Source organism: Maylandia zebra, linkage group LG19, assembly GCF_041146795.1.
Source record: "Maylandia zebra isolate NMK-2024a linkage group LG19, Mzebra_GT3a, whole genome shotgun sequence".
Taxonomy (NCBI): Eukaryota; Metazoa; Chordata; class Actinopteri; order Cichliformes; family Cichlidae; genus Maylandia; species Maylandia zebra.
The window spans coordinates 21,803,069-21,829,736 of record NC_135185.1 but is presented as its reverse complement, the minus strand read 5'-3'; the positions used below and the strand labels follow the sequence as shown (position 1 = coordinate 21,829,736).

At 38.8% G+C, this 26,668-nt stretch overlaps 2 protein-coding genes across 7 annotated transcripts in view; both read right to left on the bottom strand.

The window, feature by feature from the left end:
* dtnbb (dystrobrevin, beta b) overlaps positions 1-9,750 on the bottom strand; it is a 39,315-nt gene extending 29,565 nt beyond the window's left edge. For all 5 annotated transcript variants that reach the window (XM_004540225.3, XM_076877367.1, XM_004540228.3 and 2 more), the window contains exons 1-5: positions 9,545-9,750; positions 7,270-7,315; positions 5,263-5,330; positions 4,971-5,051; positions 4,640-4,853 (exon numbers count right to left, since the gene is read on the bottom strand). In XM_004540225.3, the coding sequence (XP_004540282.1) occupies positions 4,640-4,853; positions 4,971-5,051; positions 5,263-5,329 (362 nt within the window). In that variant the 5' untranslated portion in view covers position 5,330; positions 7,270-7,315; positions 9,545-9,750. The remainder of the gene's footprint in view (positions 1-4,639; positions 4,854-4,970; positions 5,052-5,262; positions 5,331-7,269; positions 7,316-9,544) is intronic.
* Positions 9,751-10,562: 812 nt separating this feature from the next.
* Positions 10,563-26,623, bottom strand: asxl2 (ASXL transcriptional regulator 2). 2 transcript variants are annotated; one of them, XM_004540222.5, is made up of 12 exons: positions 26,442-26,623; positions 24,623-24,705; positions 23,593-23,701; positions 23,224-23,365; positions 20,063-20,181; positions 19,053-19,173; positions 18,706-18,765; positions 17,948-18,108; positions 17,581-17,677; positions 17,366-17,471; positions 15,304-16,036; positions 10,563-14,991 (listed from the first exon to the last, which is right to left on the bottom strand). In XM_004540222.5, exons 1-12 carry the CDS (start codon positions 26,496-26,498, stop codon positions 13,201-13,203), a joined length of 3,579 nt encoding a protein of 1,192 aa, XP_004540279.1. In that variant the 5' UTR covers positions 26,499-26,623; the 3' UTR covers positions 10,563-13,200. The 2 variants fall into 2 exon arrangements, with proteins under 2 accessions (XP_004540279.1, XP_004540280.1); XM_004540223.5 differs by lacking the exons at positions 23,224-23,365; positions 23,593-23,701; positions 24,623-24,705; positions 26,442-26,623 and adding an exon at positions 20,902-23,183.
* Between the last annotated feature and the right edge of the window lie 45 nt (positions 26,624-26,668).

Genomic DNA, 26,668 nt, shown 5'->3' with positions numbered 1-26,668 from the left:
TCAAGACTGGTTTTTCTAAGGTTTTATGGACTGATGAAATGAGAGTGAGTCTTGATGGGCCAGATGGATGGGCCCGTGGCTGGATTGGTAAAGGGCAGAGAGCTCCAGTCCGACTCAGACGCCAGCAAGGTGGAGGTGGAGTACTGGTTTGGGCTGGTATCATCAAAGATGAGCTTGTGGGGCCTTTTCGGGTTGAGGATGGAGTCAAGCTCAACTCCCAGTCCTACTGCCAGTTTCTGGAAGACACCTTCTTCAAGCAGTGGTACAGGAAGAAGTCTGCATCCTTCAAGAAAAACGTGATTTTCATGCAGGACAATGCTCCATCACACGCGTCCAAGTACTCCACAGCGTGGCTGGCAAGAAAGGGTATAAAAGAAGAAAAACTAATGACATGGCCTCCTTGTTCACCTGATCTGAACCCCATTGAGAACCTGTGGTCCATCATCAAATGTGAGATTTACAAGGAGGGAAAACAGTACACCTCTCTGAACAGTGTCTGGGAGGCTGTTGGTTGCTGCTGCACGCAATGTTGATGGTGAACAGATCAAAACACTGACAGAATCCATGGATGGCAGGCTTTTGAGTGTCCTTGCAAAGAAAGGTGGCTATATTGGTCGCTGATTTGTTTTTGTTTTGTTTTTGAATGTCAGAAATGTATATTTGTGAATGTGGAGATGTTATATTGGTTTCACTGGTAAAAATAAATAATTGAAATGGGTATATATTTGTTTTTTGTTAAGTTGCCTAATAATTATGCACAGTAATAGTCACCTGCACACACAGATATCCCCCTAAAATAGCTAAAACTAAAAACTACTTCCAAAAACATTCAGCTTTGATATTAATGAGTTTTTTGGGTTCATGCAGCGTTCTGACGTATGGATTTCTAGTGTGGTTCCCCAGCTGCACCAAGGCCGATCAGCAAGCACTCCAGCGGGTGGTGAAAGAAGCTGGCAGAATTATTGGAACAAGTCTGCCAGAGATCAGTAATATCTTCCCCACTCGCTGTCTGAGGAGGGTGCACAGTATCCTGCGGGACCAACATCACCCTGCGCGCCACCTTTTCCATCTGCTGCCCTCAGGGAGAAGGTACAGGTCTATACAGGCCAGAACATCCAGACTGGCCAACAGCCTGTATCCACAGGCTGTGAGGCTCCTGAACTCTCTGCCCCCCTCTCACGGACAATAACCATATCCAACTTCTTAATAGCAATGAACTGGTCTGCATTGGTGCATCATATCTTTATTCTCTTACCCTTCCTGCCCCCCCCCCCCCCCTCTTTCTTAAATAGATAACTATCATATCTGATATCATATCTCACAGTACAATAATATTGAATGGGTTGCATTGTTGTATTTTGTCATGTTTCTCAGGTCTTTGTCTGAATTTCTACGAACATTATTGCTAAGGATTGTCTTATTGCATTGGAGTCACACTGGGTTAAATATGTACACTTGGGTTTTAAGGGGTATTTATTATTTTCTTCTTTTTTTTGGGTTGTATGGAAGCCCCAAACGCAATTTCATTGTTCTTGACAATGACAATAAATAAATAAATACTAAAAATACTAATACATTGAGAACATGGTTGTTGTTCAATAATAAAATTATTCCTCAAAAATACAACTTGCCTAATAATTCTGCACTCCCTGTATTCTTCTTATAAATCGTTTTAACTTGCCTAGCGAAACCAGCTTGTTTCGTCTGAGATTCATTTAGCTCTTGCTTCCGAGCAGAAGTAACAGAGTGGATGAAAGCTCTCCTGCCTAATTCAGTTTGGACCTGAGGGACAGATAGCAAAACTGCTTCCTGTGACTGCAGCAAGTCGTTTCCAAAAGTTTCACAGAGATACGGGAGCATGAATAATAACAGAGTGGGACCAGAATGGCTTTACAGATAAAAGTAAACCAATTGAATGGATCCCTGAATGGAGAGGGCAAGCAGCCAATCAATTTGAGTACACGAGGTACAATAATGAGAGAGTGCTTTATGGTCAATAATAAACCTCCCTGATTCAGGAAGCGGATATTAAGAGGAGGGACGTACCGTAAAACATCTCCAGGGTTACCAGACTTTGTCGACCGGTACAGGGTAGCTTATATGTTAACATTTTTGATTGATGAGCGGTTTAATATTTCAGTTAGTTAAATGTACATAGACAGGGTCCTTTAATAAAAGTAAATATGCTTGTATAATCTTAATTATTAGCTAGCTTAGAGTCTATTTGTTAGCCTGATCCATACCCACCTAAAATCCTGATTTTGAACCTACTAGAAGTTAATAACATTTTACATTCTTCATCGATTGCTGGGTCATTGATACTCTGTCCTCTGCACCAATCTGTATTTCTGGGATTTCTGAAAACAAGATCCATGGACCATCTAAGTGCCAGTAATGGTTTTACTGTATTTTGATTATGTTTGGAAATAACTCAGCCATGTATAAGTGTCTATTTAACATCCTGAAAGTTAAGCAGCTACAGGAAATGTTCTCCCCTGGTCTTTTTAATCACATATAACACAACACAAACCAGAAGGAGAACACTTGGAAGTGCCCAAGCAAATCTTTGGGAGGTGGCAGTCTTTCTGTTAGTGTGACAAATCACAGAGTCAGAAATGTGGATTTGTGAAGATTTATGGGTTGAAATTTTAAAACTGCACTTGATTTAAAAAAGGTTCAAAAAGAGCATTGTGCAAAAGTCCAGAGCCACCTCAGATTTCTATATATTTTGCTAGGAAGATGAGAAAAGGCTCCCGAAATTACTGATTTATTAGTGAGCTTGAAAGTCAGTATTTAATTTAACCACCTACATTCGTCAACACAACCTGAACTCTCTTACTTGCCATTTCTTTAAGTAGTCGTCAGGAATAGTTCTCTTCCCACTTCCCGAAGGACATTCAAAGTTAAGTTCTTCTTTGGATGTTGGCTCCCTTTTGTTTAATTCTGTTGAGGTTTGGGCTCTGGGGAGGCCACTCCAAATGACTGATAGTTTTCTACTGTTTTTCTATCCAGGTATGCTTTTACTGCAGTGGCAAGGTTGGGATCATTGTCATGCTGAAAAATGAAGTTGTTGCTAATCAGATTATATTAGATGGTATTGCATGGCGAATCAAAATCTGATGGCACTTTTCTACGTTCATAATTCCATCAATTTTGATAAGATCCCCCAAAACCACTGACTGAAATGCAAAGTCAAACCATGACAGAGTCTGTACTGTGTTTTACAGATAGCTGCAGATACTTTTGTACCTGATCTCCTCCATATATACTAATCATATGAATCCAAGACCTGTTGCCACTGATTTTCATTCCGGTTCTTGTGTAATTTGGCACACCTCAGTCTTTTATCCTAGTTTCCCTTCCTTGACAGCCAACCTACCATTTCTTTTGAGGCTTTAGCAAACAGTGGATTATCTGCAGGCTCCAGTGTATCTCTCGGATCCTGTGTAAGGTTTTTGATGGATTTTTTTACTAGTTTTTTCTTCTATTAAGGGGATGACTTTCGACACCATTGATCTGCTGTAGATCATTTTTAGAACTGTCACTTCTTCTCTTGAACTTCAATTGCTGAGATATTTGGGGTGGCGGGAAAAAAAATCGAACCAGCACAGTATTGTGATTTTTTGCATGGTGATACTGTATTAACCCAGGGACATGAAATATCAATATTTTTTGTTAAAAGAATGAAAATAAATAGAAAATAATAAATGAAAATACCCTGGGAATACGACTCAACTGCATGACCATCCTGAGATAATGTTAGCTGAACAAGTTTACACTAAATCCAACACTGGAAAAACACTTAGCTTGATAAAGTACGTAATTGCCAGCTTGACCCATTCAATAGCAGACTGACAACAGAATGATAGCAGGTGACAAAGTTTATGTCACGGTCCTGGGTCAGTGACGCAGTGTTTTGTATTTTCAGTTATTATATAGTCTTTGATTTCATAATTTATCATTTCTGGTTTCTTGGTTTCTGTTCCTGTGCTCCTCCTGTGCTCCGTGTTTCCTGTGTCTCCTCAGTCAGTGCCAAGTCTGTATCTTTGTGATATCTGTGTGATTTGTGTATCTTATTTCAAATAAGAAAAAGCTTTTTTTTTAAGCAATGCATTTTATAAGCGATTAAGAATTGATTATTACCTAAAAACTGATTTGAAGCAACAATGTCAAATAGTTGATGGCTTCAGCTCCTCTTTTGTGACAATGTGAGGTTTCCACATGTTTTATATTAGTGGACTTGATCCAGTAATCTGTAGCCACTTTTTGTCTTTTTAACCTATTTATAAAAACTATTTACAGTTTATTGCAAAACTCATGTTGGATTCATCTTTGCTTGTTGTTCTGTTGAATTTTTTTTTTACTGCATACAGTAAATTTTCTTGCAGTCCTGCAGTTACACTTATCTTGAATTTGCTATTAGCCAGCAGATTCAAACCATGAACCATCTCGCTGTGAAGCAACAGTGCTAACCACTGCTCCAATGTGCCACCCTCCTTTGGTAAATATTATCTTTAAAAGATCCTAAATAAGAGCTGTGCCTTTACTCTTTTGTTGTTTGTTGTTTCTATCCAAACAACACCACCTACAGACTAGACTACAGTATAGTACTTCTCTGTGTTGTGCACCTATTCCATACCTATCATATGTGGCCACCATGAAGTTGAGCAGGAGCCCAATGGACTGTTCCACATTGATCTGGTGGGTGGTGGGCAGCCGCTTGTTGAGCTGGTAGTAAATGGAAGACAGAATAGTCTCCAGTCGTGACACATTGATTTCAGCATTGTGGTCCAATGTGTTGAGCCCGTTGTCACGAAAGGCTTCGATCATGTTCCAGACATCCACCAGATGAACTGTGAGGGGGGATTGGCAAACAGACAGAATACAATCAATCAAGTCTGCATTCATGTTCAAACAAATGTTTCTGCTGGTGTTATAACGGCTGAAAAGAGGTGACATTTTTTTCTTACGGTTACATCTCTTCTGCACAAACCGAAGTTTGCAGGCAGTCCTATAAGTTGACAGTCTGATGACATCAAAGTTTTGAGCTCCTGAAAAATAAGAGAAACGCAGTCTCAAAAAATCATCTATACCTGACAAATGTAATCTGATATCAAAGTAAAAATATCACTTAAAGCTTTTTGAATGTTTATTTAATCAGTGATACGCTCTGTGTGGGAGGAATTACACGCGAGGGACCATGCATGTTTGTGCATTACATGAGATAGTGAAAAGACATCTCTCGCAGTCGACTCCACTCACTCATTTCCATGAAGAGCTGTCTCTTCTCCACCATGGCCTTGCCTCGTTTACTGCCTTCCTCGATCATTCTGTGGCACATCAAACACCAGTGCATGCAGCACTTACTCTTACTGTGCTTACTGCACAGCAGCATAGTAATAAATGCAACACACAACTCATTTCAGTGTCAGAAGTCATAGAGATAGGACTAAGAAGGATTTGAATGAACTACACTTCTTGCATAAAACTAAAGAAAATGCAGATATATACAGAACAGATGATTTTTGTGGATAAAACAGAATAGAAAAGGATCTGGTGTTCAAGTCTAAATTACATTTACCAGTGGAGGGCACACAGTAAGTGATCCATTATGTGGCTATAATGAATTATTGAAACACTCAGATGAACCCTTGAATACGGCTGTACCAGCAGGAAGTTTGCAATTTACCCTCTGCACAAAGGACAGCGTTAGTCATCAATATAACCTTGGTCAACTATGTAGATGATTTTGCTTTGAAATTTCACTTGTTTATTACTAGTCCATTCCCTATTACCGAGAAGGGACAGAGAACTGAAAAGAAATTATATATACATTATACTGAGAGTGTGCTTGGTAAAAGAATAGCCGTGTCAGAACTGTGACTTTTATTAAAAAGAAGAGTTTAACACTGTCCGGATGATGTTACTTCCTTCATTAGGTATATAAGGAAAAATAAAAAAATATATCCTTTCACATTTGTAGGTTTAATATGAAGCTACAATCAGGTGCCAAATAGCTTAGCTTAGTATAAAGATTTGAAAATGTGGAAATTGTTTGCTCTCCAGCTTCTAAAACTCACATAATGACCAGAATAGGTTGTAGTTTAGGGTGGGTTACATAAGGGATATTTATATATAGTATTCCAGTATTTCTGCATAGACAGTTTTACCAGTTTCTGGCTATACTAGCTTACCAATGTGAGAATGTTTTAGATCAATTACGCGATCTAACTCTTGGGGGAAGTGGAAATAACTAGAGATGCGCCAACTGACCAACAAGAGACCAGAATCAGCTGATTTCCAGTGTTCTTTGCCCAGACAGGTGACCAGCCAGTCAGCCTCATGTACATATATGGCTTATTATGGGCCAGACCACAATGGCATAGGCAAACAGTCATATACTAGCATCTTATTGGGTGAAGACACAAACCTTGGCAAAATAAATCGCCACAAAATGGAACAACAAATTTAATAAGACACTTAAATCCCCCTCACCAAGCTGAACATGGATATTTTAAAAAGGTAGCAAAGGCAAAATGGCTAAAGCTATCAGTATCAGCCTCGGTATGAGCAATGAAAGAGTAAGTGTAACTTACTGCAGTTTGGCAAAATTATTCAATCTTATCAATTCTTTACTAGTGAAAATAAATTTTGCATTAAAGAAAAGTATGCTGTCTATTGCAGTTCTTAGAAAGAAAATCTCAAGAAGCCAAGGAAATTGCAATCTCTACAAATCTTTTAAAATATGATGACAAAATCTATTTAGCTCTAAACTCACGAGCATGTACATATTTCTCAGTGCCCCCAAATAATTATCTGATACCAAAGAAGAGATGCCTATTGAACAGCTTTAACTGTTGCTGCCTGATTGAACTTCACTGTTGACTCTGTTGTGCATTTTCAAACAGGATTCACTGCTGGTGTATGTTTTCTTCTCAGCTCAGCAGGGAAAGAAAAGCCCCCTTTGAAACAACACAGGTTTCATTACTTCATTCACTTCTTTCTCTGTACTATTTTTCAAAAGCATCTCCATGGCTTTTATTATTGTGATTCCAGTCACTTCTTTACAGTGTCACTTCTCTCAAACACAGGACAATTTAATTTACCGTTACCACCAATTCTTTTGGACTTGTTTTCTTATCTGACAAAAATAATTTACCGTGAAGACAATTTGCACATGGACACCGTATCCTTTCCTGCTTACCAAGCGCTTATATGACATGCTTTACATGTGACATATTATATCACACTGATTTTAAAAGTACTTACCTGCCGCACACTGTATGTCAACAAAGTGAAGCCTTAAACGTTGACCCTGTGAAAAAAAAACAAATTGAAAAAGGTCAGCGAGGGTGTCTTGATATTGACTCGACACCACCATTACTACGAGAGATGAGCTATTTCACGCTGACAAAATGTAGTAGACTTTTAAATAAGTAATTAACACCTCCCTTGTTTACCTCCTTCAAGGACTTATTAACTCTCACTTTGTGCTTTTCTTAACCTCCCCTCCATCGCCTCCTGTAGAGATACTGGTGAGCCAGCAAGGGAGCACTCCAGTGCCTGTGGTCTGTGCAAATGATAATTCTCTATGACATCCCGCTCAGCAGTGACTGCATCCTGTGGGCTAATGACACCGACTGAGCTGCAAAGGAACCACTTAATGATGACGGACACAGAGCACATTAGGGATAGCCAATAAGCCATTAGCACTGGGTGTCCCTGGGACCAAGGACTCAAGAGTATCCCAAACATGTTTAGATTACTTGCTTATTCTCATGGTGAATTGAGGGCATTCAGCTGATCAGCAAACCATAGAAGCCAAGGTTCGAAGTGTGTAGACAAGAAGCCCCCCCCCCCTTTTTTTATTTTGCTTTCACTTCTATCCAACCTTGTTTTAGACAGACTGATCTCTAATGTTATGACAGAGCCTATTTCCAGTCACAAACTCGCACCTCTCCCTTGTCTTGAACATTTCTCTGTGCTGCTTACAAGAGCCAGCAAAGATTTTTAAAGGGGACGCTTCATTGAAATTAAGTTTTAAATAATAGATATTAATATAATAAGAGCCACATCTAAAGACTATTTTCAACATCAAACAATCTGCTGATATTTTTCTCAAATGTTCAATCAATATTTTTGCCATACGACAGCTTTGGGTGATTTCTTTAACTACAGCCTGGCTTTCTAACAAGCAAAACCTCCCACTTCCTAAACAGCGGGTTGAGTAAAGCAGAAAATCCAGTTGTGGGAATCTGATGTTTGCTTGAAAAACCAAACGAAATGTCAGATTTTTTCCAAATAATTAATTTTTTTGAGCAACTGAATGACTCATCTTCAGCTCTTTGACAACAACCACTCGTTTCACAAGCAGCAAAACCACTCTGTGCAATAGTCAAAAATCAGCTTCAGTGCTTATAAACACCATCACATGCCTTTGGAGCTGGCAAAGCATGGTAGTTTGGATAAAGTCAGACCAATTATATATCATAATTGTGATTCTAAATAGAGAAAAAAAAAGAGCTTTGGGGGCATTTTTAGAGCAGATATGTCAAAGGGGCACGGCTGCCCTTTGGCGAAATGGTTAAAAAACATTGGTTATGCAGTGGAAGACCCAGCAGAGACATGTCAGCAAAATATCACAATGGTTCATTGTAAATAAATTCCCTCTATGAGGTAACTGCTGAAATTCATGAGTATGCAACAAGGGTTGCACACTGGCAGTTCGTGTTCACAGACGTGTAATCAGAGCCTGTAAGCAGATGACAGTTTAACGGTTAAGTTGATTATTTGATGGAAGTTTTTAATAATTCATGCCAAAATAAATTCAGCACATTCAGATCACAGTCGGTGTGATCACTGTTTCACCGGTCCCGATCAATGGGATTTCTGGCTAGTGCCATTTATTCATCTCCCCATAAACAATCACAAGCTCGTAATAATTTGGATGTCAGATGCTTGCAGTGAAGTCAGACTGTGTAGTAATCATCACAGGCATGGAAAGGTGCATTTTACTGTAACCGCACCTTCAGCTCCAAGGTAATGACAACATCCTTTGACGCGAGTCAACATAAGGACTCGGTTACTGCAGTATCTCTCCGCCGCTGATATCATTCACTTCTCCCTTTCTACGAGCCTTAATTCTAACGCTGAGCAGCACCGCAACACTTAAAAATCACTTCTAAAGCGACGGCAGAGCATCAACGCAGCCATGTTGCTGATTTAACCGCCTATTTACCTTATTTCCGCAGTGGGGAATGTGTGTCGTGATGTCCATACATTTATTTTTTATTTTTTTAATTTGTATTTTTTTGGTTAACAAACAATGACAATTCTGCATTTCTTCAAATCCTACTGGTGTCTCCACAGCCAAGTAAGATACATGGCGGGGAATTGGCCTTTACCGGAGGAAAATCGCGCAGGTTGCGTTTAGAGCATTATCATCATCGGTGGCAGCAGCAGCAGCATCAGATAGGGAGGATGTAAGTGGCTATGGGCGAATAAGGGGGATATTTCCTCCGTGCTGGACAGCCCCACTTCTCACCTTTAATAAATCCACGCGTTTCCCCTGATGTTAAAGCTGTCCGGGCGATGAGAAACAGCTCGGACCATCCATCGTCGTTTTTCAAGCCCCTCTCCCGTCTCATCCGACTTCAGTCTTCGCAACTGCGGTTGTAGCCGCACACAGAAACGTAGAGGCGCCCTGCTCCGCTCGGCATCGTCAGCGACCCAGCGGCAGAGGACAGTAGATACAAGCAGGCACGAAGATGCCATGCGCGACCAACTACTAGTACACTTTACGCATGTGCGCACGCACACTGGTTAAAGGCGCACTACTATTATTAATACCGCTGTTACTCTGAAATATAATCCCCAATATTATACACTGAATAGGAAGAAGCACAGAATTCATTTAGACTCATTTAAAGGGATACTGCAGCAGTTTGGGACTTTCATAAAGAGGGGAAAGAAAGAGATGTGGCCGGCGCAAATACTTTCTAAAAGACCGGAAAAGTATCATGACTTTCTAGTTGTCTGGAGAACCAAGCTCCATAACTCCTGGGCTCTACATTTCTCATAATGCAGTTCAACAGCGTCATAGAGTGTTCCTGTTCTTTATTCAACAACTGGACTCTTGTGGATAATATACTGACCCCAAATGTTTTTAAATATTAAATTAAATATAGTTTATTTTTTGAAGCTATTTAATGAAAATAATACCCGCTCCCCAACTGTGACAGTGTGGTGACCTCATATAAAAACATGTATCCCTCCTAAGGGCAGAGATCTTTAGGAGACACCCCACCACATTTCTTTTTTACATTTTTCTAAGACAGTCAGGGATAACTCAGCTACAGCAATCAGGGTTATTATGTCAAACTTTGGAGCAACAGAATTTTTTTTGTCAGACTGGCCCATACAGGGGTCGTAACATTATTGTGCTTTAAAAAAAAATAAATTATATATATATATATATATATATATATATATATATATATATAAAATTATAAATAGTACCAAAGACAAAAAATACAATAAAATGAAGATGCAGTCAAAGAAGAAACTTTTTCCATTATTATTTATTCATAATATTCTATTACTTTGATAAAATACACTTTGTTTACAAGTTCTGATTACTATATTACATTCACCTGGAGTTTTAAATGGAGACAAAATGACACTGACATTTAAGAAATTCACCTAGTGTCAAACATGACATTAAAAGAAGAAGGGAAAAAAAGTGGAGACCCCCCCCTTCCCTTCTTCCAGCCATTTTCTATATGATGTGCTCTACACATCCAAATGCACACACACAGTTAGCCTTAGTATTGATTGGGACTGCTGTTGGACTCTTGTTTCAGTCATCATTAACCAAAATGTCAGCTGCCTTTAGGATTGAGAATGATTGTTGTTAATATTTTTTGCAGTGCAATCCAGTCCAGCAGGACTCTAACATCACTTTCAACCAAATATGACGTAAATGTTTAATGGGGATCAAAAATGAGAATAAAAGAGACATCTGTATCACTAATTAAAACATCATTATGTCCTTAATAAGTGAAATTTCTATGCCTTGTGAAACTCCTACTAGATTCTAGCCCTCAAAAACAACTTTCCACAAGACACACCCACCAACTAAAAAATAAAACTATATTAAATGAATGACTTTTAAATGGTGCATTAAAACATTATCTTTTCATAAAGTGATGATGCAAATAGACAAGTAAAAGCTACACTTTAGACAACATCTTCATTGAAAAATATAGACCAATGGATTCACTAAAAAACCTGGACCATACAGAATATCAGATACCTGGACTATTTGAAAAGTGATTATTCTGCACGGTGGTCTGTCCAGCCTAGAAAAAAAAACACTATAGGAAAGAACGGGACAGCCAATATATTAATATAGTAAATACCCTGTTGATTTGTCAAAAACAATTAGCAAATAGATCTTTTATATTAAAATATATTAATTAAAATATATTACTTTGATTAACTAGTCAGACATTTAAAAACAACTTCTGATTATTTTTTGTTTTCTTTAAGGTGACTTTGGCATACTACCTTGGAAATAATTGCTATAAAAGAGGTCATGTTTTGTACCTCCAGGAGATTCTAAAATATAGTAGATGTGTCAATATTTGTAACCAGCAAAAACACAAAACTTTTGGAGATAACACTTCAAACACAGTGGCCTTTTTACAAGTCAGTACGCACTAAGCACTAATGTTAAAATCATCATAACGGGCCTGCAAAGGTTATAACAAGTGCTGACACCACTAATGTGTTGTGCATCACAAAGACAAATTACTGTTGATTAAATACATATGTGACAAATATCATTTTTACAATACTTCCAACCACAGTATTATAGAGGATCACTCTCTTAATTTCCTGGAAAAAGGCCACGTTAAAGTGAAGTGTTACACTCACTTATTGATGTATTGGTGACATATTGTACCTGTTTTTAGCATATTTCACTGTTCTTCTCTATTTTCATTCCACAGTAAAAAAAACAAAAACAAAAAAAGAAAAACATTTTGAAATAAAGAGCCAGTTATGCTCAAGCAAGGTGTGCAGCACGAATAAAATAACAATATTTCTACATCTAGGCAAATACCATACATGAGCAAGTATATACAGCAAACTAACAAAATTGTCAGCATTTTCTCCACCCGCCTTGAGTGTTTAAATTAAGTTTGCCACTGCTGATTTATCTATACAGACGCACAAGCATTAGAAATCCCACACCAAGGGAGATCATATCCACAAACCTGATTTTTGGGGAGGAAATGCTGATTCACGCAGTAGGAAGTGACTTCAGACCTTCATTGGAAGTGAAAAGATCTTAATTTACCAACAAGGATTATAGAGGAATTATATATGATTCTCTTTTCTTTAGGTTTGATTTTAAGTGCTGTACACTGTTATTACTTTATATCCAGGTGGTTTTCGAGTTCTTTGCCTTGGAAACAAGTCAGGTTGATTTATATAAAGTATAATTCAAAAATCACTCTATATCTTCTTACTAAAACTATACATGTTCATTTCTAGTTCTTAAATCTGAGTGTGTTCAGTAATAAAAGTACAGTTTCATATAAAATAGTTACTGTAAGTTGCATTTCCCTGCCACACGTGCATAAATGCCAAATAGGAGGTACTCTACATCAAATGATTATCATTAGCGCCCTTTTTCTTCTTTTTTTTTGCCGTTAAACCATAACTGATTAGGACCAATAATAAAAAGTGTCAGTCTAAAGCACAACAGTCATTATGTTCTAAAAAAAAAAAAAATAGCAACATTCATTTTCCCTCCTCAAAAAGAAAACAAAACAAAAAAAAAAACAAAAAACTAGACGCATATATATATTTAAAAAAATATATCACACTAATCTAGCCAAGTGCAAACACTGCCAGTTTTCATTTCTCACATATCTGACAACATTTGATTGAAAATGGATTGGCATTTCTATGACACAATTGCACAAAACGACTTTTCTTAGATGTTAGTGGAAAAACAAGACCATCCAGTGTAAATCCTTGCCTTTCCCACAACGAACCGATCCTAGAGCCGTTTTCTCCAGAGTGTGACTTAACATGTTTCAGCCTATTATGCACTGATTCTAAAACACTTGCTTCTGCTTTGTGCTGTGACAATACAACTCTAACCAATTTTTTGTTACTGTTAATTTAATATCATCGTACCACTAAACACGAGACACATAGTTTTGAGGGGCCTATGCAGTCATCATGGCAAAAAGCTCCACACCCCTTGCACATGATCATTGCCTTCAGTCGGCAGTAGCATTTAGACTGGACGTCCTCCATGTTGGAGCCCTCAATGAATGACTGTTCAGGTGAGGGCTCGCCCTGGTGGCCGTGGTCTAATGAGTGACCAGCAGGTATGGTGGTAACAGTCACTGAGAAGGACATAACGCTCCCGTGGATGCCACCACCATCAGCTTCTGATGAGGATGTGGAAGAGCCGGTGCCTGCAGTGCTGCGGTTCAAAGTGTGAGGTACGGACATGCTGATAGTGCCACCGTAGCGTGACGCTACCGGGGGTTCCTGATTATCGAGTGTTCTCTGGGATTGAAAGGCAGTCGGCCGCTGGTGACTGGGATCCACGTGGGTAAGATATGGCTCGGAGTTTCCTTGATTACTATTGCAGAGTTCGAGGTGCCTTCGGTGTGATTGAGAAAAGGGGCTGGTGTCTTTGGTGGTTGCGCTGGTGTTGTTGTTATCACCACCAGCTTCAAAATACTCTGATCCAGGCTCAGTCTTTATGTTATAGTGATGCTGAAAGCCCGCTGGTTCATTAGACTTGCCTACTGAGCATCTTTGCTGCTCTGTTTTGACCCCAGAAGGAAACAGAAAAACCTTCCTGGCTGGTTGGTCCTCCTTGGCTGCGTCCTCTGCTTCTGTGGTTTCCCTTTTTGTGCTGGTTACAGTTGTGTTTGGAATGGCAGACAGGTGAAGTCTCCTGCTCTCTGATCCTCTGCCATACGTGGAGACATTGAGCAGGTAATGTCCTGTCATGGCAGGCCTTGGCATCCTCCTTCGACCCAAAAAACCAACAGAAATCCTGGATCGATCCTGTCGCTCTTCTGCGTGCATCAGTTGCTGAACTTTGTACTGAGGTGACTGAGGCCCTACACCCCCTCCATAAGGCTGACTTTGTTGGACTTTCCTCTGCATTAGAGCCTGTAGGATCTGCTCCTGAGTCTCCTTGTCAGGAAGTTCCCTGTGATGTTTTGTGTTTTCTGAGAAAACACCAGCTCGGCCTGATGTATTGAACTTCTCAGCCCTGTGCTCAGCAGAATGTGACGCCTTTGCCATAGTACCAGAGGAGAAGTTTGACATCTTTACTTCCACCTTGGATAGCGGTTTTGGGAGGATCTGCTCCAGTGGAACTTCTTTGCCCTGCAGAAGCTGAGTGACCAGCGGGTTGTTTGCAGGGATGCAGGAGCTGATTCTGGTTGTTGATCCAGCAGTTAATGGGATTTCCTGTTCCTTTGAAGCATGCACCAATGATGGTTGTGCTGATACACTTGAACTCTTTTGGACGCTATGGATTCCTGTACTGACTGTACCAGCAGAAAGACTTGTATGTTTTTCTTCAGTTTTGCTTAAGTACTTCTGAGACTGGTTTGGGCTACATGGACCAAAAGAGTCCACTTGGCAAGGAGAAGATATACTAAACTGTGTGGCTGCTAACCTAGCAGATCCCTGTGGGGATGTCGGGCTGGATAAGTGGTGTGTCTGCTCACTACTGCCTCCACCTGGCCCTGGGCCTGGCACTGCCCCCTTTGAAGCAGATGATGCTGCTGCTGCACGTTGTGCTCGGGCAAGCTGAGCTTTGGCTTTGATATCTGCCAAAGTGCGAGCACCAGTACGGCATGGGCTACTAAGTGGGCTTGGGAGGGGAGTCCTCGGTGAGATCTGGCTAGGTGACACAGGCAAGGGAAGAATTCGTGATACTGGGATCTGCAAAATGGGAAAAAAAACAAAACGGAGATGAATTCCCATTTGTATATCTAAAAAATATAAATAAAAAAAAAACATATAACAATATAAATAGGCTTCAAGCTGTATCCTATTTTATTTTCCCACACGTACAAAACAACAAACTCTGGGATTTACTGGGAAAACTCTAAGTCTTTGGAGCATAGTGAGACTAACAATATACTCAGCAAGTATAGTTTCCCAACTCTGAAAAGATAAAGCTACAGACCTGTCAGGTCCGCTCAGAAAATAGAGTGATCTGAGCAGACTTTGAGCTGCCACATTTATTCCTACCTTTAGTGGTGGAACCCTCTGACTTGTTGTTGAAGTTGGTGTAGCAGGGCTGGATATGGATGATGCTGAGGGAGACGCAGATGAGAATGAAGACACTGAAGAAACTGACGACATGCGGGGTCTTTTCTCTGGTGTTAATTCACCCTCTATCTCACTGAGAGACTTCCTTTTCAGTGGCTCTGAGGAGCCACTGGGCTCAGAGATGATCTCTTCGCTTTCTGCAGCAGGCTTAACCATAGACACCGACTGAACTTCTTTCAACTCTGAACTAGCCTTTGGTGGAGGGCTGCTGTCCACAGACAACTGGGAGCGTTCAGTTTTCTCCTCCTTCATGTCTTCCTTGTGCTCCTTTTCTGGCACTGTACATGCTGCACTCCATTCACCACGTTTCTCAACCTCTGGTGCTCTCACTGCAGCCGCCAGTCCAGTATTTGCAGTTGTATTCATCTTCCGATCCTCAGCATACTGTGAGCGTCGCGTCTTCATGGGTTCTGCAGTAAAGACAGGCTCTTTTTGAGCAGGCAGTGCTTTCAGAGGCTCCTGTGACGATGTCTGCGCTGGCTTTACGTCTTTTGCAGGAGCATCAGTCAGGCTGCTGTCCTTGGTGCACTTAGATTCCTCTAGTGCTTGAGCGACAGGTCCTGTCTGATGAGAGGGGGACTGAGGCCTGGCAGACTCCTGATTCAAATCAGCCTTTGTCAGCTCTTTGGATTCCTCATAGCTGAGCCCAGAACTGTACAATAGAAAGGGAGACAAAGAAAAAGAGAGAAAAAAAAACATAAATCTACGAATTAAGTCTTTCTTGAATGAGGAAAAAGTCATTAAACACTTATCTTTTAAATTATTTTTTTTTAAAAATACACAAGAAGAGCTTTGAAAATGACAATAGCCCAAACAAACTAAAAACTATTAATCAGCTAGTATTGTTTTATTCATTGTAGTATTTTACTTTTCAATCTGTTCTTTTTCTTATGAATTGCTTAATTTTTAACAACAAACTTGACAACAAATGACAAATCTTTGAATCACAGAATCTAATCTGAAGTTGTGCATTAAAAGTGAAACTGTTGGAAAAAATTCATACATCCATAAAACGAATGACATTTATGAGCGCTATCTGGGCATTGCACTGACATACTATTTTGCCCTGTTTGGTTAATCTGTTCCAATATGTTATACAGAAAGTAAATATCCTTTAGAAACAGATATTCAATCAATATTCTTAAGAAAAGTGACTGTTCCATTTTCCTTTTGTAAATACTACAAGTACTAAGATTTTAGTCTTTTTTGATATTTAAGAAAAAAATACTACACTGCAAGATAAGGGAGGGTGTAACCTAGGCCAGTTTTTGTAGATATAATTTCCTGATGTCCCCTAAAGTTCCCCTAGAGGATGATGGAAAAGATGACAGCTGTAAAAGTGAACTAACTGAAGGTGTGTGTGACTGTGCCATGGCTGTTTAGACCAGGCATGAGTGACTGATGTCATTTGATACAGGACACCAAGGACAGTATATAAAGAAAATTAAATAAAACCTGTCCTGATATCTTATTAAAAACTCTGCCAGGTCAGGATTAGATGACCTTTGGTAAGACTGAGAACTCTTTTTGGCTCTCATTTTCTTTGAAAGCCTTCAAAGGGCTTTCTGAGAGTGAAGACATGGGGTTTTTTACAGTTAAAGTAAGAAGTTGGTTTAGGTTAAGGTTTGGATAAAGATGTCACACTTATTTGTGATGGTTAAACTTGGGATTAGGTGGGGTTAGAGTCTCGGGAAAGCAATAACACCAATACATGTCCTCACAAGAAAAGCCAAGCAAACATGCCTCATACTCATTCTCCCTGAACACAGAGATTCTAAAATTTTAGCTAAAATATTAGAATTGGTCATCTAAACAACCCCAAACCTACGACACACTTATTCGGGGCTAAAGATCTTCACCTGCCAAGTGGAGACCGAACAGCTGGACTGACAGATTAGCAAGATACTGTATGATGTCCAGGTTCATGAGAACTAGGTAGGATTAGTGGATCAAGAAATTATAAATGAAACAGAGAACCTACTTCTCCCCATAATAGTTTTCAAAGAAGGCTTCCTTCCAGTGCTCAACTTTCTTTTCCTTCTCAATTTCTTGGCGCATTCGGAGCTGCAATTCAGGAGTGAATTCCCCTAAAAATGGAAGAGTCACAAAAGAGCAAATGTAAACCTTGGTGTTGTGCTTTTTTTTTTTAATGTGAATTGAATTTTGCAGTTATGAACTGAAAGCTTTTGAACTAACCCTCAGCCAGCCTGTCTTTCCAAGACTGAGCTGCTGATGTGAAAAACTCATTGTTTAAGGCAGAGCTAGTGACCTTCAGAAGGCCGTCCATGCAAGCCTGAGGAGAGAAGGCACAATGTTATGACTAACAGCATGACGATCAACATCACTGCATCGGTACATTGACCTTATTTGGATTCTGCCTATGATCTAGAATTTGCATCAAGAATCATACAAATGTTTTACAGAGATTAAAAAGATATTTTATGAGGCATATATCAAATAATGACTGACAGATACTGCACACAGCAACAATTTTACTTACACATTTACATTTAATGTAATATAAATAGCAAACGTTATAACATATGTATAATTTTAGGGCTACCTGGCGGTCTACTTCTGGCAGAAGTTTGACCAGCCTTTGCTGACAGTCTGGAGGCAAGACAGAGAAAGTGTGCTTGTTGATGATTGCTCGCAGGTTGGTGTTAACCAAAATAGAGTCTGGCGTCTCCACGTCTATTTTATACTTGGCACGTTTTATCTGCCCTGCGATACAAACAAAACAGGAAACAGATGTAAACCAAGGGAGATTCAATAATGCAAAGAAACAACTGTGAATTATGTAGTTCACTTTTAAATGTAGTAAAATAATTTGTTTTACTTAACTGTTTTCTGTCAAAGTAGAATAATTTTACTTACACCTAAGAAATAACTATGCAGACAATTAATTCTAGATTACAAGCAGACACAGAAAAGCTGAACATATAAAGTTAAACCCAACTGTCAGATTATTCTTAACACTCGAAACAAAAATTCTTACTGTAAATAATTTGGTTAACCCGATGTTAGAAAATTTCACTCACATATGAATTAATAGTGTGTGTGTGACTGTTTGTGGCATACTAATGGATATTTGTGCTATCAGGCTGATTAATGTGGGAGTGATTTAAAATACACTAAGAGGTTGTTATTGTGTGCCATTGTGCTCCTAACTGTCCTAAAGAGTATTTTTATTTGCTTCTTAAAAACAAAGCAGGACTACAGGGAAACTACTAATTGCTAACTTTTTTCTGTTAAATATTATAATTAAATCATAAAAATTTCCACACAACTGATTTAAATAAAAGCAGTTGTCTGAATTACCTGCACTGAGGCGACTGGACCTTTGGGGAACCTTTCTGGGTACGACTGGGTGGCATAAATCTGTTTGGAAAGAAGAAGAGGAGCTAAAGGAAATGCTCTGAGAAATGAAAGCCAGAGATCCGACTGCTTCAGTTTCCACATTAAAGCTGCCAATTATATGAGTCATGTTTGGATGATGATGATACATAACCTTTTGTAGTCTAGCTATAAAAACCTGCAATAATAAACAGGATAATTCCCAGAACTACATCACTATCCATCATCTATCTACAAAACTGTAAGTAATATCATGCAATTAACATCAGTAAACTATCCAACAATTTGGCAATGTAAGAGTTACCACCTACCAGTTTTTGTTGTAATGTTATCTGCCATGTCTTTAAGGGTTTTCAGAAGCAGTCTTGGACTGGAGGAGGTTGGCATTCCCCCCTGTCTACGCTGGTTTCTCTGCTGCTGCTGCTTTAGGGCCTTAAAATGAACAACACAGAAAGACGCAAATAGCCAGCAGTATGAGAAAAACAGAGTGTGAATATGTGTAACCCTCTGTTTCCCTGCAATTGCTCCCCAAGGGCCACTTGCCTGGTTAAATAACAGCTAAATAACAGCAGAGCAATGGAACATAGGTTGCATAACAGAGGCATAAATCCTCGCCTTGCTGTAAATCTGAGAACAAGTCAGATCAAATTTGTCACAAATTTCTCTACACGTTTAAAGAAGCAAAGAAAGGAGGTCCACCACAATAAGATATAAAATAGGAAACAATAAACAGATCCGTCCAGTAATGTTTCAGCCAAGTCGCCATCTTGTAGTGTTACCTACGCCCAAATAATGAATACAAATTCACACCAGCACAGATGGAGTGAATTACAATGTGTGCAATCAAATTAAATCTAATTAAATGGAACACAAAAGGCAAAAGACAGCCAATGGGAAATGGGTTCTTTGAAAACATTAACACTGTAAAAACAACAAAAAAACAGCTACAGGCATTTCTCCCTGATGTTTGAAATAATCAGCAAGATGTCAGATAGAGAACAAAAAAAACAAAGAACACCAGCTGAAACACTACCATTGAGTTATATGCTGCCAATTAAAACAAAGTAATGAACATAATCATACAAATTTAATTGCTCATTGTAGCCCAAAAAGAGCCCAAGTCTAAGACTCCACACTCTGTATACCGATGTAAAAACAAAAGGGTGGATTTGCATAGTGCAGAACACAGAGGGAGTGATTTATATGGGAGTGGGGTGTGGCAGGAACTCATGTTACTCATCTGAGTAGGGAGGATAAGTTAACAACTTAAATGTATGTTTAAAAAAGAAAAACAACAAGAAATATATGTTGTTTGCTGTACCTGTTTCAAAGCTTTCTTGCTGTGTTTCTGCGAGGGAGAGATGAGCTTACTGGTGGGGACAGACGGCGACGAGCATCGAGGCTGTGGAGACGACGGCTGTGACTGCAGCTTGGAGGGAACTATGAAATACAGAAGCACAAAACAGATGTTACCAAATACATTTCCTGAGGGCGATGTGCAGACTTTATAACATTGTGCTTTTGTTTTGGCGAAACTGAAACCAATTCTGTAGACAAAGAAGCAGATTACATTACCTTACTAAAATATCATATTGTTAAAAATGAGCTCAACTTCAGAACAATCCCCCTCCTACTATCTGCCTTCTGTTTCTTACAGAACATCTTTCTACATTCTGCAGCAGTTCCTTCCCAGTGCTGCCTAATTTGCATTTGACTTTGCAGTCCTTTGCATCGATTATTTCAAAAATAAAGCAATATCAGAGCCCTCCTACTCAGCTGTAAACCAAGGTTATTTGCTTGGTACTTTTAAGTTGTGCATAATGAGGAAGTGGTCACGGGTCATACTGAGAAAAATCAGTTTCCTGTTTTAACCGTCACTTAAGTTATTCAAGTGGCAGTGAGAAATAATAAGAATCGGTAAGACCACAACCTGAGGAAAACAAAATAATTGGCACTTGATGAAAAGCTCCCTCTCTCAAACCGCATTGCAATCAGGCACAATCAGGTGTTCATTTCACAATAAAGCAATATCTTAACCCCACAGAATCACAAAAGATCAGAAACCGTTGTAATGTGGCTGTTGTGCGCTGCCAGCAGGCTCTTGGTGAACAATTATCAGACAGCATTAAGGACAAAGTAAAGCTCAAAGATAAAACCCACCTTTCGCTATCATCATGTTCAGTGCTGCGTGTATTCCAGGAAATGTTTTTGATGAGGTGGTGTATTTTATGTTTGTGGTAAAGCCACTTTCCAACTTGGCATGTCTAATGCGACTTGAGCTAGTTTCCGGTGTTTCCACAATAACCTACATCATCAGCTGACAGGGGGGTGTTAACTCTAACTGGCATAACCAATCAGCTACAATCACCTAAAAAAAAAAAAAAAGCCAAACATTATTGCATTATGATCTGTTGATGGGGTTTTTTCCTTCTCTGTTGACTGATGAACAGTGATGACACTTCAGCAAAAAACACACGCTCACTCTTTAATAAACGTCAACAGGGGTTGCATCTAAAGGTGTTTAAGGAGTTAGTAAAGACATATTTCAGTGCTTTATTAAGTAGTATTCACTGTTAATCTATATAGGTGGTCTGGAAGTTAGATAATGGTGACATATTTCAAATCTATAACACTGATCAACAAGTGTTTTGTTTTTCAAAATTTACTTTTTGACCCCAAATCTGAAAACCATTTTCATCTGGTTAAGCCATTCCAAGTACTGGACAACTGGGATGACTGAACACACACAGCAATGCGTTTCAACATTTAAGATGTAAGTTTGGTCTCGAGAAAAGTGAAGCCAAAATCAACAAAGATGTTTTTGTTAGTCCTGAAATCCGTGAACTGATGCTTGACGATGAGTTTGAAAGGAAATTGTAGCCAGCTGGATCAGCAGCATAGGAAACATTTGTGCAAGTAGCCAGAATTTTCTTGGCAATCTCAGAGCAGAGAACTTGTGTTTAACATGCTGAAATCATATCAGTTAATGATATGATGTTATTGTTTTGTCAACGTTCTTTCCATCAAATCTGAGCAATGTCAGTGATGAGCATGGTGAAAAATTTAATCAAGATATTAAAGTGATGGAAAACTGATATCAGGAAAAATTTAATCCGAGGATGAAGGGTGATTACTGTTAATTCTTGCAAGGAGAGACAGATATAGAAGCAAAAAACCAAGTGCCTCGAACATTTTTAAGTGCGCTGAAAATGTGCTTTATTGTGTCTCTCATATCACCTTCTTGTTTATTTTCAGGAAAAAAAAACACATTAAAACTGTTTTAATGGGAAATAGTTAACATTCCAGAGATTGCACTGATACATTATAATGATATTCAAGTGTTAAAAGAATATGATGGGTACTTCCAAAATCTTATGCGCAAAAGTTAATTAGATTTCATATCTAAAATCAGCTTCTCACTGCAAACTCCAGCTTCCTTCCATAGTCCAAAGACATGCAACTAAAACTAGTTTAACCAGGTTAGCTAGTTTGAGTTAGTTATACTGGAAATCTAAGGTGTAATGTTGAATGTGAGCACAAATGGTTGTGTGGCTCCATCAACTAGCTCTGCGATAGACTGGCAACCTGTTTAGGGTGTACCCAACCTTTCATCTGTAATAGCTGGATTAGGTTCCAGCCCCACTGCAACCCGAAATTGGATAAGCAGAGGAAGATGGATGGATAATTTTGTTTGAAATCTGCAGGAAATATAAGCTAAACATGTAATCGAGCTATTAAGAATGAGACCCTTTCTTCATGGCAGACAATCTGACTGTTCAAACTGCCCATTTATTCACTCTGTAGTCTACTTTTCAGTAGAGTAAATCAGCCATCCTGCAGTGCATTTCAAAATTACAGCTGCAAATTTCATCCACTACAAGTATACACTGGTACAGTTCATACACTGACTTGGACCATAATGTTTGAGCAGTCTGCTGTCACAAGTTAAAAAACAAATACTCATTACATATTGATAGAATATGATTTTCTTACCCTCTGAGAATTCCTGGTGAACACTTAAAACTAAAAGACCTACCAAAACTGTATTTGAGACATCAGGTACAACTAAATTTTTGGCATGTCTGAAATGTGATGCTGAGTAGCCTGCTTATCAAATATTTACTTTAACGGAATTTACTGCTTTGCATCAATTATGTTAATTCACAGTTACAGCTAAAATCTTCATCATTCTTAGCTAAATAAAAAAATACTTCATATAAAGCACACATTTTTGTGTTATGAAGTATTTCAATGCAATGGTGAGTTATGATAATTACAATGAGTACTTTTTTTTTTTTTTTTAAAGCCATAATTACAAATTAGATTACAAACAGACAGCACATATTAATGTTGTAGCAGTAAAGGTAGGACCAAATTATCTTGCAACAAAGAAATGTCTGGAAACTCATTGCAAACAAGTGACTTTAAAATTTATGGTCATGTGTAAGTTAATTAAAGAACCTGTATGCAAGGGCACAATACCTCTTCGCATCCACCTTCCTCTCCTGCCCTCTTGACTGATAGCACTACTGTTGTTTTCTGAGCTTCGAGAGTCAGAAAGATTGTCACTGCTCTCTTCAGAGCCCTCTTCCGACAGTTCCTTCACCACATCTGAGATGTCCTTCTATATGAAAAACAGAGCAAAAGACTCCATGTTATTTTTATGCAGGAAACAGAGCGGAGGAACAGTTAAGCAGAAGTAAATAAGAAAATGACCAGCTACGGCATGTACATTCATAACTTAATTTGTGTCCAGGTACCCGAAAAGCTGCAATTAGCAAAGAAAAACATGTGCTAGTTCTTTTTTCCTGTATTGGCTGAGTAATAAACAGTGCCTTGTGTCTCACAAACCTTTAATGTGTAGACTCCCATTCTGCCCGGAACTTTGTAGAAGATTCCCTCCTCACCACGAGAGTTCGTGTGCAGCATTGCATTCAGACACGCCAGCGGCGACGTTCCGCTGGATCACAAGAGGAAAAACACAGTTTACACATCTGTTCCCCCATAAATCAGATGGCTGGGAAAAGACGAAGGAAGGGGAGAGGTTGGTCTGGTAACTTGGGAGAAGCTGCTATCATGCATCAGGAAAACATGTGTGAGTTTAGGTCAGATTTGCATCAGTGCAGTTAGAGGGGAAATTTGCTCTGTGCTTTATGAGAAATCAGCTGCAGAAAACTGATCCAATGCTCATCTAATTAAAGTGATGGACCGATATTCACAGAATAAAGGGGTCTGACATAAAAATGCCTGTTGCAAAAAAATTAATCTGTCAAGCTTTGCTTAAGTCATGCACAAATCTAGACTGACAAATTGAACCTTACTTTTTTTTTTGGTCAAATTGCATTTGTGCTGCTTTACACAGTATAACACATAAGGCTTTGAACAATATAATTACTAGAAAAAACAAAAGTCTATTTTTAATTTTTGGGAAATTACTCTAGTTATGCTTAAATATTTCTAATTTTTATTTTGTTAATTACTCGGAAAAAAAAAGAAAATGTAATTTTTATGCAACAGGTGGCTGTGGAAGCTCAAACTATGAACGTAGCATTGCATTTTTATGCAACCTCACCTAGAACATGTTATTCCTATTAACATGCAAAAAGGCAACTCCAAACAAACCTGCATTGCTGTGAGTTTGTTAAGATAAGCGGGGGGGCTACCTTTTCTTACCTTCTGGATGAGAATAGTGAAAGTGAAACAAAAAGAAATAAAACAATTATTAATTGAGTAAAGTAACTGTGACTATGTGAATAACAAAAAGGCACATGATATGAGCAGCTGAGAAATGACAGATGACACCTGTTGTGCTCTCATGAAAATGTCTCATATATGAAGTGTATCTGCAGCTCCAAAGCTATGACAACAAGGACCTGTGTACCTTATTTCCTTAAGTCTTTCTCTTTGGATCACTTGCAAGATCTCTTTATGGCTCATAGGTGTATTAGGGTACTTCTCCAGAACCTAGAAAATAAAAATGCAGATGATTATATTTTGCTGAGAGATTATTTAAAGGAAAAATATTCAGAAATTAAGAGGCAGTCCAAAGGTTACTTCATTAAAGATATCACATTTTTTACACATCAGTAAAATTAAATTAAAATAAATAACCACAGGAACAACACTCCTCACTCACCAAGATATTTCTGTACTGTTCGGCAAGCTAACAGGATTTTATCTGTAGTAGGAGGTACAGGCTCCCCTTAAGTATAACCACTGTAAATATCCATTTGTTTCTCTGTCAGTTAAACTGCAAAGTGCTCATGACTGACTGACAGAGAAGTGGCAAAGGTTTTTAAGCTTTTTTTTAATCTACTAATTGTTATTTGTTCTAATGATTGTGTGCCTTTTTAGGGTTTTTGTCTTGATTTTTATTGATTTTCGATGCAAGACTTGCCTGATCCAGGACGATTTCCTCAATCTTAGCTTAAAGCCTGAGCAATTTATGCAAAAACTCAACTAGTTTGTACTATGGTTAAAATGATCCAGTCAACAAGCACAGCACAGTTGTGTTTTGTATTTCTTCCTTTTTTCCACTATTAGAAATATATTTGGCATGAATATTTTGCAATCTCTGGAGAAAATGCACAGAATCCGTCTAGTAATAAATAAGGGGTGGTAAATTAAAGTTTCATTTGGGTTTGAGGTGGATGCACCACCTTATGCTGTAACATCTCACTTCTCTGAGTGTTGGCTGAAAAAAAAAACATGACAATAAAAGCTTCTCATAACAGTATAATAATAATAATAATAATAATAATAATAATAGTAATAATAATAATAATAACAACAACATATCAGCAACTTTAAATCGGTAATTAAAAAAAACTACTATGGCTGACCTTAAGATGTAGCGCTTACACTTTTCCCAAACCCTCTCGAAAAGCCTTGAATTACTTTAGCTAGTGTTTTGAGCACTGCAATGAAACATAACTTTGAGTCCTACAAACGTTATCGCTATTTATTTTCTATGCAGTTAGCATACTACACGCTGTGCGCAAACTATAAAGTGTAAATACCTGTATGAAGCTAACGCAAGGCGTTACAGCCGATTGCAATGTGCTTAAATTATAAATTACTATTGGACGTTTTGATAATTTTATACTCGTTAGCATGCTATGCTGTCAGCTAGCTCAATGCTAACAACATATATTGTACTCTTGCAAAACGCTAGCATGACTAGACGGACTTTGTCATCGATTTTGTAGTTAAGTAGTTTGCTCTTGGGTTGCTTTAACTACGGAAACAGGAGGTTTTGTAGTGGTTTATTTCCAAATAATACAAATCAAACTTGTTGACGAACAGAGTTGCGTTAGCAGGCGTTAGCCCATGCTAGTCGCGCTAGCGCGCAACATTGGCGTGATTACTTCACGGTTACTTCATTGGACTTAATATCCTACGAGACCTGTCAGCCTTACTATCCCCACAAAACACATACAGTGGGTTCAGAGGCATGCTTGGGTGCACATGACTTATATTTATTTCGCTGTATTTATGCTTTGAGGTGCCACTTGATGAAAGCTACAAGGCTAGTAGTGACAGCGGTCTTTCCAAATGTCGAACCGTCAACACAGGCCTTGCGCGGTGCACGCAACATTTCATCTTCACCAGCAGGTCGTGAACTCATAAACACAGTTGTACAAGTGGGAGCGTTCAAGGAAAACAACCACAACAAACGCTACATAAAACACCAAGAATACCGTTTTCGCTGCTTCCGCCCACGTCCTCCCCTTCTTCTTCTTCTGTCTCTCCCTCATTGCGAATGTCCTGTTGCAGAGTAGTCTTCAATTTCTGTTTCAGTTAAAATGTTGCTTTAGTTACCGCGTAAGATCCACTCCGTCTGCCATGTTGGACTTACTGTAAAAGAGTCATGTGACTCTAAAAGAAACGTCATCTTACTGTATGTAGCTGTCATTCCAAGTCCTCA